This window comes from Cornus florida, unplaced genomic scaffold (assembly GCF_030987335.1).
Source record: "Cornus florida cultivar Cherokee Brave unplaced genomic scaffold, ASM3098733v1 CherokeeBrave_3.0.0_Hap2_Chr01, whole genome shotgun sequence".
Classification (NCBI taxonomy): Eukaryota; Viridiplantae; Streptophyta; class Magnoliopsida; order Cornales; family Cornaceae; genus Cornus; species Cornus florida.
The window spans coordinates 107,459,553-107,475,278 of record NW_026775571.1 but is presented as its reverse complement, the minus strand read 5'-3'; the positions used below and the strand labels follow the sequence as shown (position 1 = coordinate 107,475,278).

The 15,726-nt window shown below is 33.0% G+C and overlaps 2 protein-coding genes across 2 annotated transcripts; both read left to right on the top strand.

Moving 5' to 3' along the window:
* The first annotated feature begins 3,953 nt into the window (after positions 1-3,953).
* On the top strand, positions 3,954-4,385 carry LOC132280036 (proline-rich extensin-like protein EPR1). Its single transcript, XM_059782142.1, has one exon. The coding sequence runs from the start codon at positions 3,954-3,956 to the stop codon at positions 4,383-4,385; it is 432 nt and encodes a 143-aa protein (XP_059638125.1).
* Positions 4,386-6,986: 2,601 nt separating this feature from the next.
* On the top strand, positions 6,987-15,438 carry LOC132312523 (probable ribose-5-phosphate isomerase 4, chloroplastic). The gene is made up of 9 exons (XM_059810917.1): positions 6,987-7,307; positions 8,044-8,171; positions 8,867-8,936; positions 9,516-9,620; positions 9,902-9,997; positions 10,093-10,149; positions 12,182-12,299; positions 12,391-12,457; positions 14,995-15,438. Exons 1-9 carry the CDS (start codon positions 7,125-7,127, stop codon positions 15,071-15,073), a joined length of 903 nt encoding a protein of 300 aa, XP_059666900.1. The 5' UTR covers positions 6,987-7,124; the 3' UTR covers positions 15,074-15,438.
* Positions 15,439-15,726: the final 288 nt, after the last annotated feature.

Sequence of the window (15,726 nt, the reverse complement as noted above, 5' to 3'; positions counted from 1 at the left end):
GAACTACTCTTTGAGCATCAAATGGATAAAAATTATTTGGGCCCTCAGACATATTTGATAAAAATTCTTCGGGTCACTAGACAAATAGGTCTAGAAAAATGACACTTGGGTCGAACTTTTTAACCCATATTCTAGGCCCAAGTGTCATATGTGGTTAAATACATTAGTTATTTTTGTACTCAACTTAGTTACAAGATTCTTATTCTTCCAACATGTATGTATTTAAATCATGGTATTCTTTTGAAATTTCAAAACTACTTATTTGAGGCTTAAAAGTTTATATTATTAGCTAGACTTTAAAAAAAAAAAAAAAAAAACCAAGACTATTTAAAAAAATATACAATTTTTTATATTGACTTTTCAAATGAGACATAAATTTTCAGATAGCCAAATAATAATAATTATAATAATAAGTGACAAGAATGTTGAAAAATAAAAATGGTAAACTATTTTTTCAAGCAAATATTAAATTGTTCTGACTTTTTATTTTATCCTCTTGATTAAGAATAATCAAGAATGACAAACCTAGAAGTTATAATTTTCAAGAATTATTAGTTAATGATATTCTAGCACAACTTGGAAGTTGGAACTTTGCTTATGAAAAAAAAAAGTTAGTTGGAACTTTTACTAAAATTGTTAAATATAAAGTAAACAATATATATATAACTTGTTATTGGTTGGTTCCAATTTAATAAGCTAGAAAAATTATTTTAACTCTTTTGAACAGAATCTAACTTTCATTCACAAGTGTTCATCTACTTAAAATTGTTTCCCATGATCCAATATGTGCATTAAAATAAAATCTTAAGTTTCTAGTTCAATTTTCTAGATTTAACATAATATATATATATACATATATATATATATATAAATTATTATTATTATTATTATTATATTTTTTTATTTTTTGCATTTTCCTATATTGATGTCTAATAAAATATCTAACGTTCTAACAATATATTGATGTTTTTACGAATAAATCACATTACAGAATGCCAATGTGTAATGGGCAATGTTATAAATTTTTCATGTCATATTTTTTTTCCTCATTAGTAATTATTCTATGGATAACTTTTTGTTTCAAATCTTATTCAAGATAGTCGCGCAAGGGTAGAGTTAGCTCCATTTTGAACTAATGTCACGTTTTTAAAATAAGTAAGATCGCGTTAAAATCATTTTTTTTTTACATGAAATACAATACAAATTTAGTTAAATAGGTCATTTTTTACACAAATACGACACAATTATTTGACACGTTTAATTATTATGTCAATTCAAATCGACACGATCATGACACAAATATAATTAAACTCAAATTTATTAATGTTTGAGTTGTGTTAATGTGTTGTGTCAAACATTACCACTCCAAGGCTACATCTTCGTTGATCTGCTGGCGGTTTATACAAGCCTCTTTTACATGGACAAGTGACACGCCATGTAATGCATGCACACTTGCATTTATGGCCTGTAGTTAGCACTCCTATGAGTAGTCAATCTGGTCCGAATTCTTAGTATTTTTAAAAAACTAAATGTGAATCCGTTCATGAAGTGTAAGCTTATCAGCACATTGATTGCCAAGTACACGAACCAGAGATATCTGATAAGAGTAAAGAGTAGTAAATTGGCACTCATTTCAATTCTTTTGCTCTTAATCGGTGGCACAACCCTCGAAGCCCTCCTTAATTTCCCAACCATGCATGCATCCTAGGAGTCATACACACAGCTTTTTTCTCTGTGTGTGTGTGTGTGTGTATATATATATATATATATATATAAGCACCCCTAGCGTGAGAGATCGAAGCTGGACATCATCTCTGTGTTTCTCTCTCTATAATTCTACTTAGGGTTTACTATAATTAGCTACCAACAATGATCTTGAAATACATTTTCTTGTTTAGCTTGATTGTGGCTAGCAATCTTGTTTGTCATAGTGATGCTGGCAGACTTGGACTGTCAAAACAGATGGAAGGAAATGGAAATAGAAAAAAGACGGGAGAGTCTAGTAAGAATAAGGTAAGTTTGAATTTGGGTGAGATGAAGAGTTTGCCACCTCTACCAAATATACCGTTTGCCCCAATAATTCCTCAAATTCCACTACCACCCCCATTTCCACAAAAACCTGATATTCCACTCCTACCCCCAATTCCTCAAATCCCAAGTATTCCAATTCCCCCTCTTCCTCCGATGCCCACTTTCCCTCCATTCCCTCCTTTTCCTTTCCCTTTTCCTTTCCTTACCCCACCTCCTGCGTAAAGCTTTCAAAACTGTCACAACTATTTCCCGTACCTGTTAACTTTCGTTTGTGTGCCATGTATTTTTCTTTTTGATAGTTTGTTAATATGTATTTTTTTCCCCTCTCTTTTCCTCTTTTCTCGGGTGATAGTAATTTTTGGTAGGTATGCCAACGTTTTAATTTATCGTTTTCAGCAATATATGGTGTACTTCATGCATATTTTTTTTTTTTTTTTTTGAAAGATTTCATACATATTTGTGTATTTTATCGTAAAGTGGTGTGTGGGTGTATTTTTTTTTGTTAAAATTAAAAATAAAATACATGACCGAAGAAAATTGGGTGTGACAAAACAATCAAGTTCTAACAACAACAAAATAACCTAAATTTTCATTAAAAAAAAATATCAATTTGTTTTATCCTCTTGATTAAGAATAACAAAAAATGTCAACCTAGAAAGAAATGATTAATATTCTAGCACACTTGGAACTTTTACTGAAATATATTTAAGGTGTTATTGGTTGGTTCCAATTTGTTTAAACTTAATAAAATTTTATTTGAAACGTTTCATAGACATAAATTTGTAAATTTATGACATTATTCAACTTTTTTTTTCATGTTGCAATTTTTCGTTTTTAATAGAGCCTAACTTTTGGCCACAATACGCGTTAAGAAATATCTAACCTATTAAAGAAGCTCCGTTAAGGTTTATCTTAATAAAAATGTCTTCATCTAGTGTTTTTTCATTCTTAATATAACATTTCAAAATGAAAAATATATAACCGTAAAAAATATATATGAGAAATTGAGAATACAACTTAAATAATATATTTACTGAAAAATGAAATGAAAAAAAGACAAAAAGAGGGAAAAAAATAAGAAGAAAGTATTACAACCAATAGATGAGAGCCTCAAGGGACCAACAACATTCATTTATTTTTGGTAAATTTTACTAAATGTATTTAAAATTTGGACAAATTACACATTCCATGTTTTTTATTTTTTTCGATTCTACCTTTACTCTTTTCATGATCAGGTAGTAGAATGTGTTTGACTTATCAAGCTTTCTATTATTACTCTTTGTATATTTAATTAATAAAATATTGTTGACTTTGCTTTCTCCAGCTTTTAAAAAAAAAAAATTATATTTTCATTCGGTAGCATTACAATTACAATCATGTCCCTATGCAGTCACAATTCATTATTCATCAAAAGTAGAATAATAAGATAACGTGACACTTAACTATAGATAGGATATTGAAAGAAATTGAGGGGGCAAAATGTAATTTCCTTTTTTTTTTTTTTTTTTTTTTAAATCATCATTAACAACCATTAATGTAATCACAATATGGATTTTTTAGATGCATAATTAAAGGGCCACATTTGATTTTATTTTGCAATCTCTCCATTGTATAATATCCCAATAATAGCTAACTATGAATAGATTAATATTGAAATTAAAGAATTGAGAGTGCCACCTATAATTTCTTTTTCTTTCTTGTTTATTTTCAATTCATCATTAATAAGTTAATAACTATTCGTATTAACGAGTAACCGTCGCTATGATTATGGAAAAGAAAAATCAGTGGGGTCATCAATGACACATATTCTCAGTCAAAGAGTCCATTAATTCCCTAGCATCTCTTCATCTCTATATAAACACCCCTAGAGTGCTTCTCTTTCCATCAAACTACACTCTGTGTTTTATATTCACCTTGTTAAAATGATCTCCAACTTCAAGTTCATTTTCTTGTTTAGCTTGACTGTGGCTAGCACTTTTGTCTGTCACAGTGATGCTCGCATATTGAAGGAAGAAAATGGAATTGCGGAGGAGTTCGGTATTTTTGATGATTTGTCACCTCAATCGGATACATTTGTTCTCTCGGATGTCCCGAATACTCTTCTGGACACTCCGGATGCCCTAGATACTCCCCCGGATGCCACGGTTACCCCTATAATTCCTCAATTGCCACCACTACCCCAATTTCCACCAATTCCTCAATTTCCATTCCCTATTCCATTCCCTCCTATCACCATTCCCCCCTTCCCTTTCCTTGCACCACCAGCAGCACTTTTGCCTCCATTCCCTATTCCATTCCCTCCAATCACCATTCCCCCCAACCCTTTCCTTACACCACCAGCACCTCCTGCTTAAGATCTATGAAAGTTTAAATATGAAATAAACTATTATAAGAGCGCGAGCTTAGTGTGACATCGTTGATGTGGTTATTTTAGTTTCAAGTATTTTAAATATTTATCAACTTTCTTTTGGGTGCCATGTATTTTTCTTTTTTCTTTTTTGTTGTTGTTGCTCTATGCTTTGTGGTAACTATCTTGTAATTGCTAAAAAAAAAAATTAAAAAATTTGATTGTTGATTTAAAGCAAATGTTTCTCCTATGTATGCCATACTTTGCGGCATTATATTTTATTAGTAAATAAAATGCAAATGTAGTTTGCTCGTATTAAGATTTGGTTTGCTCCGAAAATTTCCCCTGTTCTTTTCATGCACTCACTCTCTCTTCTCTTACAACTTTGCTCAGGCCATAATGGATAATTGTGGAAGAAAAATAAGAGAAAATTATTTTTGTTAGCAAAAGGTAAAAAAATTACCTCTCATGAGATAAAAATAAGTAATCAGCCAGTAATAAAAAATAAGCCCAAAGCTGTTTTATTTTGGGATCCGAAATTAAGCATTTTGTGGGTGTGTAAGTGAAGTGAATTTCATAATTAAAAAATGATGTATATTTTCTTGATAACGATGGGACCAACTTCTTAGAATTAAAGCATATTATAATCTATCACCAAAGACCGATTTCTTAAAATTAAAGCACATTATAAACTTTCACCGTCCACATGCATTTACATGGTTTGACTTTGATTTATTCCCTCACAAATGTTCAAATCCCACCAGGGTAAAAGTGGTGTACAAATTTCTTATCCATTTAAAAAGAAATAAAAAATAAAACTATTATAATAAAATTCAACCATAGAAAATCTAATTTACTTAATTTGATTTTTCTCTTCAAATACCTATTTGGGGGTGATCCATCGTTTTTCATTATTGGTTGAGTTCTTAACAAGTTGTTTTGATACGTAGATGAAACATTAATACTATGGTATCAATCTTTTCATTTCAACATCGATTGCATCCCCAAATTTGTAGTTTAGGGTGGATCCCAAAAGAGCTCTGCCTAGGTGAGTTCCTGATACCAATTAAAAAAAAAAAAAAAAAAAAAAACCTTTCCATTTCAAAATTGTGTGTGTACATGTATATAACTGTATGAGGTATAGGGATGTTAATGGTGTGAGTTGTGACCAAGATCTGAAGTCTGAACCCACCAAAATTTGATTCCATCTCATCCTGTCCTGCTTTACCTAATTTAAACAAAGAGTTAACACTTGAGTCCAACACTATAAAAATTTAATCCCAAACAATATCACAGATGATAATTATGGAAATCCACAATTAAAATATGGAACTGTTCTAACAACGATTTTCTGTAAGAATAAATATGACTATAGAGGAAAAAAAATATCACAGATGATAATTATGGAAATCCACAATTAAACTATGGAACTGTTCTAACAACGATTTTCTGTAAGAATAAAGATGACTATAAAGGAAAAAAAAGAAATCCACAATTAAACTATGGAACTGTTCTAACAACGATTTTCTGTAAGAATAAAGATGACTATAAAGGAAAAGAAATCAACGATTTTCTGTAAGAATAAAGATGACTATAAAGGGAAAAAAATCAATTTTTTTTTAACTCCATACAATTTTTTTTTTTTTTTTTGTCCATGACAGTGAGAGGATAGATGATTATGTCTAAATTTAATTGAACTTACAAACTTAATAATAATATATTTTTTTTTTCATAAATACAAAGAGAACATAAGTGGTATGTATCACTTTTTTGAGAGTCCATACCGTTTGGTATAATAAGAAAGAGAGAAAAAAAAAGAAAGAGATGACATTACTTTAGAGGGGGAGAAAGAAAAAAATAGTGCTGAGTGCTAAGGGTTTGTTCGGATAGTATTAGTTATGAGATAAAAGAAAACAAAAGAAAGGATAGTATTAGAAAAGAAAAGAAAGAAAATAATAGTAATAATTTCTATTTGTGTTTGGATAGACAGGAGAAAAGAAAAGAAGTGATAGTTATTTTTGTTTGGATAAGATAGAGGGGAGAAAAGAAAAGAAAGGATAATAGACAAATTATTTTTTTACCCTTTCATAACCATGGGACTTGAATGGAATAATAAATCTATGTATTGATTTGTGGAGGCTAATTTTGGTATTATCAAAATACCACTAAAATCACTATCCTTTCTCTCACTATCTCTCCCTATCTTCTCAATTTTGATGAGAAAGCAAATAAGAGATAAGGAGGGATAGTTATCCCTCCCTATCTCTCCTTATCCCTCCCTATCCCTCCTCTATTTAAGTTACCCAAACACAAACTTACACTATCCTCTCTTTTCTTTTCTCTCCCTATCCCTCCAAATCAACCCTACCAACACACCCTAACTGATTAATGAAAGGAAAAAAAAAAAAAGTTTTAACCAACTATTTTTTTTTTTTTGAAAAAGATACAGTAATAGTAATAAAGAGAGAAGTTTTAACTATTTTTTATTTTTTTATTTTGAAAAAGATACAGTAATACATAGAGAGAGACAAAAAAAAAAAATAAAAAAAAAAAAAAAAATTTCAAAATTGAAAACATATCCATCTGAATCATTCCCTTTATTTTCTTATGTTTTCCATCAAAACAAACGGGCCCTTGTAGCTGGTGGCGCCGGTTAAAATTTCCTTATCCATCAGAACCGGGATTCTGGCTTCTGGGTAAGAAAGGGTCAGAAGGAGAGGGAGAAAGAGAGAGGAGAGAGATCAAAATGGCATCACCAGCAGCTTTGCTTCCTTGCTTATCCTCCTACCTAAATATGCATATGCAGGTAACAAACAAGAAGAGTCTGGGCTTGGCCTCTTCCACACGAAGAACCAATTCTCTTCCTACCATCACTCGCTCAAGTCTCGCCGACAATGCTCGCCTCCTTGAAGCAGCTGCCAAGCACACAGTAAGTAACATCTCCATATCAACTATGATTCCTTCATTCAAACTGCTCTTCAATTTTATGCTGCTTTTTTTTTTTTTTTTTTTTGCTTCTGTGTTCAATATACTGGTCATAGACATGAAAAATAATGTTTTTTTTTTTTTTTTTTTTTGGATCTTTTATTATCAGTATTGTCCTTTACACAATTTTTGTTTGGTTATGTACCCATTAATGTATTCCATTTGGAGATGTGGATAATCCCTTTAATACATGGAATATCTAGCTTGATTTTAAATCCTCATATCAACTTGGTTATGCCCAATGTGTGAAAATTTTGAATTATATATTTTGCCTAGGCAAATAACTCAGACACCCACTTGTCCTTACGGGAATTTGAACCCTCAACCTTTCACTTCTGAGGTAGAGTAGAAGCACTGGGTTATAATTATTTGCATATATCCGATAATGAGATTTATTGTGTTTGTTTTTGTGGGAAAGGGAATCTTGACATCATAAACTACATCTGCACTCATATATTTTTTTTTGTTTTTAGTAATTGATATTAGCATTGATTTGTCTATTTCTATTGAACATTTCTTGTTTAGCTAGAAGAGAACAGAGTAGTTTAGGGATTTGCTTTGAAATGACCATACTGGATTCAATAAAGGTTCAATTTTTTGAAATTCACTTCCTACCATTTTTTTTTTTCTTCTTCTTTGTAGTTACTGAATTGTGGTGCTTTTTAAATTTTATTTTCTAGGTGGATACATACGTCAGAAGTGGCATGGTGGTTGGCTTAGGATCTGGCCTTGCTTCTGGTATGGCAATACAATATTTGGGTCGACAACTTCGGGCTGGTGCCATACAAGATATAATAGGGATACCCACGTGGGTCCATTTCTTTATTCCTTACCTCCTTCAAAAAATGAGAAAAAAAATAACTTACAATTGTTATCTCCCATCAAATAAGTTTGTCTGATAGTTTCAGCAACTATATTAAGAACTAAAATCCCCATTTTTACATTGATTTTACCCAGTCTGTGTGGGCAATTGATTGTATTGTGTTTGGTAATTTTCTGTTCGTGTAGCAAATCAAGAATAATGTATAGGCCCTACTCCATCTGAGGATTTGCTATTATGTTCTATCAAAATCGTGTGGGTCACTTCATGCACCATGCTCTATGTAGCATACAAGTCATGTAATGAGAACAAAGATATAACCTTTCCATGTATTACTCGTGTTTTGCTTATGCACATTCTCTTCTCAGTCTAGTCCCTAAAGGATCAAGGCAACACACAATTTTTATGCAGTCTTCTGCCTCTTTATTTATTTATTTTTTTAATTGGCAAGATACTCATACACCCATTTTTCCCTACGAGGACTCAAACCCTCACCATCTCCTTTGGGAGGTAAAGGAGATACCACTAGGCTACACAGCCTTAGGCAGTCTTTTGCCTTTGGTTTCTTCAACTGTCTTAGCTAGAACCTATGTGTCCAACAATCCTGTCTTGGTGTGATTTTAAGACTTTCTACCGAATGTGATAATTTTTCATCAAGTGTAATTAGCATTGGTATGATGCAGATCTGTTGGTAGTGCGAGTGAAGCAGCAAAGGCAGGAATTCCATTGGATAGCTACCAAGATTGTCCACAAGTGTGCATTATTTCTAAATTTCCAATAACTCGGTTGCATTTTAGCTGTGGCTTGTGAGTTTTACATGTTTTGGACAGCTCTCTTTGCATCTTAATCTGAAAGCACACACAGTAACATACCTGTTGGGTCCATATTTATAGTTGATTAATCCACACACACACACAAACACACACACACACAAAAAAAAAGGAAAAAAAAGGGGAAAAAGAGAACATTACATTGAAAAATATATGTCTTTTTGAACTCAATAATGTAAAAAAAATTAACAGACTAGTATGAAAGCTCAATTTTATCTGTCATTTTGAAGTTGGATATTTCAATTACAAAAGTCTATAACATATTCTAACTAAATTTATATAGATTTAGTTACTTGAATCAGACAGCTAAGAAAATTTTACTAAATTTGTTCATTGTTTCAGAAGTCGTCTTTGAAAGTTATTATAGACTGGTGCTCCTATATGACTTTAAATCCATAATTCTGTATGATGTTCCTGTAAAGTTTATACCGTTACCTACCAAAAAATGAAGAAGAAAAGTTTATACCGTTGCATAATATGTCCTTAATTTGGTATTTTGTAGATTAATTTTACGTTTAGTGATGCTGATATTATAGAAGAAGGAACACTTGTGGCAGTCATTGGACGTGGAAGAACTCAAGCAGAGGAGTCTATAATTCAAGAGAAAGTGAGTCAAACTATCATTTTTTGGACTGTTCCCATAAGATATTGTTACTCAATCTATGTTGTGATGATTATTCAGATAGCCGTAAGTAATTCTGCTTGTTGAAGTGCTTAATATTTGTATATGTGGATATTTTCTCTCTTGTTTTCTTGATCAGAACACCTTCAAAGCAATTTTGCTTGTATATCTTGTCCTTTAGAAACACTTATATTGCGTGCATTGGAATTTCATCTTTGATTTTATGATCTTGCTTCCTGGCTATTTGCTTTTCTTTTCACTTGCAGACTATTCTTGAAGCAGCTGAGAAGCTAGTGTTCATTGTCACTGAAAAACAGTACAAAGGTGATCTAGATGGTTCAGTTCCAGTTTTAATTAATTGTGTAAGCTTCCACACATGTAATCTGGAATATGCTTGGAATTAGTTACCACAATAAGAGAAAAAGACTTCGTTTAACACCTTAAAGTTATATTTCAGTTTAACTGGATGGAAGCTGCTGAAGAGATTGATGACCTTTTCCTTGGTGATGCTGAGGTATAATCGCTGCAAAATATCGTGACATTGCTAAGATGACTTGTTGTTCTCATATGTAGAGGTTTAAGTAACTTGTTACCCAATAATAGACTCGAGAGGAAGGCCCCCCGCGCGCCCCGGGGGGTGTGGTTGGGGGGAATTGTCTTTGGCAAACAATGGCTAAATTTTCGGATTAAAAATAAAGCAAGTCAAGCAAATATCTCTATAAAATGTGCAAGATGAATATAGCAATATAAAGCAAAGCAAGTACAATATTATATGAGATAAGGAAAGAGAGATTGCAAACGATGACACGCCGATTTAGTGAGGTTCGGAATTCCTACTTCTCGGCTCAAGATCCCTCTTGAGACTTTCCCAAGTCCACTATGGCTTTTATTTTCGGGTGTAGAGCAAACCTTTACAATGAAACAAACTTGCTTCCTTCCTTCTTGCCAAGAGAAAAACTTCCTTTGGGTCATACCAACCCTTTGAAGTAGTTTGTAGAAAGAATGTGTATACAAGTGTATCTCTCAAAAGATGGGTATACAAAGCACAAGCTCACAAGACTAGAGCAGATATGAAATCAAGTTGAAGCTCAAGTCTATTGAATGAAATGAGAGAGAAATCAAATGTCGTATTGAATGCTCATAAATGTCTCTCAAGTGTTGTGTGTCTTCGTCATAAATGTACAGCCTTTATAGAGAGAGAAATCTGCAGAATTTGCCTCCACCTATAAATGCAAATCTAGCCGTTATAGTTCAAACTGGCAAGTTTCGGTTGGCTGAGACTCTTGTTTAGGTTGGCTGATACGATTAAACTTGTCGGCTGAAAGTATCTTTGAGGCTGCTGAAACGTGGTTTCAAGAATGCATACTTACTGCCTCAATTTATAGCTTCTATCAGTCAGCTGGAATTTTAAACCAAGCTGCCGAAAGTTCTTAATTTCAAATATAGATCACCTTTGAGGTGTCTTTGGCCTTATATTCCTTTAGGTCAAGTATGAATGGATCATTGAAGGTCATGACCTAATTCTAGGTTGATTAAGGATCAATATAAGATACGAATGATGTATATATGCATGATCCTATAGAGATGAGCTTCAAAAGGAGTTCATAAGTACTTTGACAATGAATCCTAAGCACTCACTAACCTATCTACCCATTTCTTCAAGCATTGGCATTGATCATTGAGCTTTAGGGTTTCTTCCATGAGCTTTGAGTTGCGTTCTTGGCTTTTGAGGTTCAAGTCAACTTGAAAGCTTCTTGCTTTGACGTTTTGGATCTTTAAGTCATTTCTGTGTCCATAGATATCTTCATGTGTGTTTGAATGCTTGGAATGTGATTTGATCTTCGTAGCTTCATTGAGGTTAATCTTGGAAATGTGACAAATCTAGCACAGCACTCGACGTAAAGATTAGTGCCTAAACACTATTAATGGTTTGTAATAATCAAAATTACTAGATTGCCCTTAGGTTGAAACCTTTGGGTCAACATAATTTTCAAAATTTTGAGACATTCATATCCCTGACCAATGATTTTGCATCTGGTGTGCAAGTTTCCTCACCATAAAACCAGCAAGTTTTTTTCCACATTGAAGAGTCCTGCATGGCTGCATGTGATTGGTTGAATTGCATTTTGTCGCGGCAAAGAAATATTGGTACACTTTGTGGAAGTATGTTGGCTTCCACATCCAATGTGGACTCTGGTTAAATTAGATTTAATTATTTAATTTGGAGAATTTGTTTCTGTTACAAGATGCTATCATTAAAATTCAAAGACATGTATACTTTTTCAGATGGGTAAGAAAAATGCACTTCTTCTTCTTCTTTTCTTTTTTGGCAATCCCTGGTCAAGGGAACCAACAGTATTTTCTAAAAGTTCAACATCTGGATTTTACGATGTTAGAGAGCTTGGGAAGATTATTTACAAATACCATGTCTCTTATGCAGTTTAATTCTAATGAAATTCATATTGAGGTTGATGAGACATGCTGGGTTAATATTTTATTCAAGTACTAGTTCTTTCTATTACAAATTTTTCTTCATAAAATTGAAGGTATGGAGGAGATCATCAGTAGGGCATGCAGGTCCACTAGGAGGAGAGTTCCCACTAGTAACTAAAGAAGGGCACAGTGTTCTTGATGTTATTTTCACATCTCCAATACTAAACCTTGGTAGGGCTTTACTATGATGATAGTTATCTTTTTAAATATCTCTGTCCAAGCTTCATGATTTTGCTTAGAAGGTTGTTGATTTTACTTGCAGCTGATGTCGCTGAGAGTCTTGATAAAGTTGATGGGGTTGTAGCCCATGGAGTCATCTCCAGAATCCCGTCAGTATCTTGTTCCCTTGTAAACTGTTTTATTCTTGACTTTTTTTTTTTTTTTTTTTTTCCTTGTAGATGATATCATTTTTGCTTAATTATTGGATATCATAGAGAGGGGATTGCACCTTTTTTAATTGGCACACCACTAATTGGTAGGGTAGAATTGGTCCTCTAATCATCTTTTTGATCGATAATATTAATATCCAATAATTATTATTTTTTTCCCTAGGAAGGAATAACTTAGTTTCATTATCCATGGTTGTAGTTAAAAATTCTATAAGCCACAAATTAATTGTTTAATGAAAAAATCCTATTGCAGTTTGTGAAGTTGTGCATTCTTGCCATCTCTAACTTTGTATCTTATCATTCTCTCTCACCCTCCTGTTATGCCTTTCTAGCCGTCTTCTTGGTTTGTTGCACAAGTTGGAAGATGCATAACAAAACTTAAATGGAAGACATGTTGGAGGAAATGAGAGCTGTCAAGAAAAATAACACATGATAATTGGTGACCTTTTCATAAGTTAAGGAGATTGGACGTTGCAAATGGTTGTTTACTGTGAAACATGGGGCTGTTGATTCTATAGGAAAATAGAGGTCCAGGTTAGTGGCTGAAGGTCTTACTCAAACTTACGGTAGTGATTACTTGGAGACTTTTGCCATTGTAGCCTAGATGAATTCTATCTGAGTCTAGCCTAGATGAATTCCATCGAACTCATTCTCCAGCAGCCAACCTTGGGTGCATCTTTAGCAGTTGGACATGAATACTTTTTCTTCCATAGTGACTTGGATGAGGAGGTTTATATGGGTAGTCCTCTATGTTTCACATCTTCATCCACATAAGATAAAGTATGTACATTGAAGAAGGCTTTATATGGGTTGAATCAGTCTTCAAGAGATTGGTTTAATTGATCTCAAAGGGCTATTCTGGAGTATGGAAATACCCAAAGTCAAAGTGATCACACCCTGTCAACCATTTTCATGGTACAACTACCACTCTTATTATATTTCTGGATAATATTCTGATGATTGGAAATGACCTTCAAATTAAAAAACTGCTCTTCCTTGGCTAAGGAATTTGAGATAAAAAAATTGGAAGAATTGAGGTACTTTCTCAGGAGTAGTCAGTTCAGAAAGAGGCATCTCCATTTGTCATAAAGTGCACCCTAGATCTCTTGAAAAAAAAAAAAAGGACTGGACTGTTGGGTTGTGAATAACAGACACCATTATGAGCTTAATCAGAAGCCTATGTGAAGACAGTGGGAGTGCTTTTTATGGATGCAAGGATATACTAGAGATTGGTAGGTAAGCTTATCGATATACCTTTCACTAGATCTATTATTGCTTATGCTGCGAGTGTCGTCAGTACATGCACACACCCGGTTCATCTCATCCGGAAGCAGTTTTTAGCACTGTACAATTCCTAAAATTTGCTCTTGTGAAAGGCCTCTTGTTTTCAAGCACGGTCTCTCAAAAGTAGTCCTAAAAGGATTAGTCATTAGTCAGACTCGGTAAATGAGAGATCAACATAATATTACTGTACTTCTGCAGGTGGAAATCTAGTGATTTAACGAAGTGTGGAACAGTTGGTTGATGGTAGATGAAGTGCAGAAGTTGAGTTTAGAGCAACGATACACGCAATTTGTGAAGATCTTTAGGTAAAAATCATATTGAAGGAATGAGGCTTTGACTCAGAGGATCCTACTGGATTATATTGTGATAAGTTATAACACAGCAGCTATCAGCATCGCTTCCAATATAACACAGCATCATAGAACTAGGCATATTGAGGTGGATAAGCATTTAGTTAACGAGAGAGTTATGTCATCATTTTAAAACATTTTTGTCGAAACGAGGGGTCAATTTTCTTTAGCATTGACTAAGAAATACGAGGCAAAAACTATCAGAGGATATTAAGCAAGCTGCAAAAAATAAGTGTGTGTAATAGCTTAATGGCCGAGTGTTGGTTGTCATGTACTATTTCCTTGGTGTTATTTTATTCTCTTCAGTCGGAGTATTATGATCTAACTTGTGAGATTAGAAAAGTCCAGACAGCTTTCAATCTCTTCATCACCTTCCCTCTATCGCCGTTCTTTTGTTTTTCTTTTTTCCTTATCAAAAACCATTTTTTAGGGATTTTTCAATTTTTCGTGACAAACTCTCTTTTCATGATCCACTAGAGTTCTGGTGGTGGGAAAAGGAGGCAGGGGTGTTGGATTAAATATAGGATGCATAAGTACTGTGTATGATATGCTGTATATACAACTGTATGCATGCTTATGCATTGCCATCTTTTAGTAATATATGAATCACATTTAACTTCCGAAATATATATATATATATATATATATATATATCACATTTTATCCCATTCTTTATATGTTAGAACAGCCTGCTGTGTTTGTTTTATCCTCGAGTTTTTCTGAAGGTTTTGAAGAGCAATTCTGTTTTGGTTCTTTCATTTAATTGTCCATTTTACCTAGAAAATTTTAGACAGATGTGATAACTCTTTGTTTCTTCTACTTCTTTCACCGGTTAAACTGCAGATGCACAGCAGTAATTGCTTCGGAAAATGGGGTGTGCGTCGTCGACAATTCACCAAAGGATGCGCTCAAGAACGTTTAATCTCAACAGTATCACTATAAACCTCCTTTTTTATGTTACTCTACAGTCTACATAATCATTCTGGTAAAAAGTAGTATGCGGAAATTCAAAGTATTTTAGGATTAAAAAGAAAAAAAAAAGAAAAAGCAATTTAATAACTAATTGTTCAGTGAGAGTATCATCAGGTCCTGATTTAATTCATTTTTGCTGTACCATGACCTTAAAAAATAATTTTAATAATATTTCCCCTTATCATATTTCAGAATTATATGTGATAATTCACTTTGACGCCTTTTTAATTGAATCGAAGTGCTCAAATCTGTATGGTGTTTGGAAGATTAATATAGTGTATATGGCATTATCATGATTTGAACACATACTTGAGCTTAAATGATTTGAACGCGAAAAAAAAAAAAAATTTCAATGGATACTTGCTTTTACAATGGAGTCATACCTATATCATCGTATATTGAATATATAAGATATTTTTATATTCTTACTATGCATGCCCAATGAATTTTTCCTTTCATTTTTGGTACGAAAATGAAATTTTATTAAAACTCAAGAGAAACGACCATGCAACTAGTAGCTACAGATTAGTTTTCAATTTGCGTCTGACCATAAATGAAATGTGAATAATTCTTCCTCCTCTCTTTGAAACAAGGGGCACTTTC

Excerpts from the sequence above, each read along its gene's own strand:
- LOC132280036 (XM_059782142.1), top strand. The coding sequence starts at position 3,954 with ATGATCTCCAACTTCAAGTTCATTTTCTTGTTTAGCTTGACTGTGGCT.
- LOC132312523 (XM_059810917.1), top strand. The coding sequence starts at position 7,125 with ATGGCATCACCAGCAGCTTTGCTTCCTTGCTTATCCTCCTACCTAAAT. Across the intron at positions 9,621-9,901 it reads AGTCTATAATTCAAGAGAAA|ACTATTCTTGAAGCAGCTGA; the intron begins GTGAGTCAAACT and ends TTTCACTTGCAG. Across the intron at positions 10,150-12,181 it reads TTTTCCTTGGTGATGCTGAG|GTATGGAGGAGATCATCAGT; the intron begins GTATAATCGCTG and ends ATAAAATTGAAG.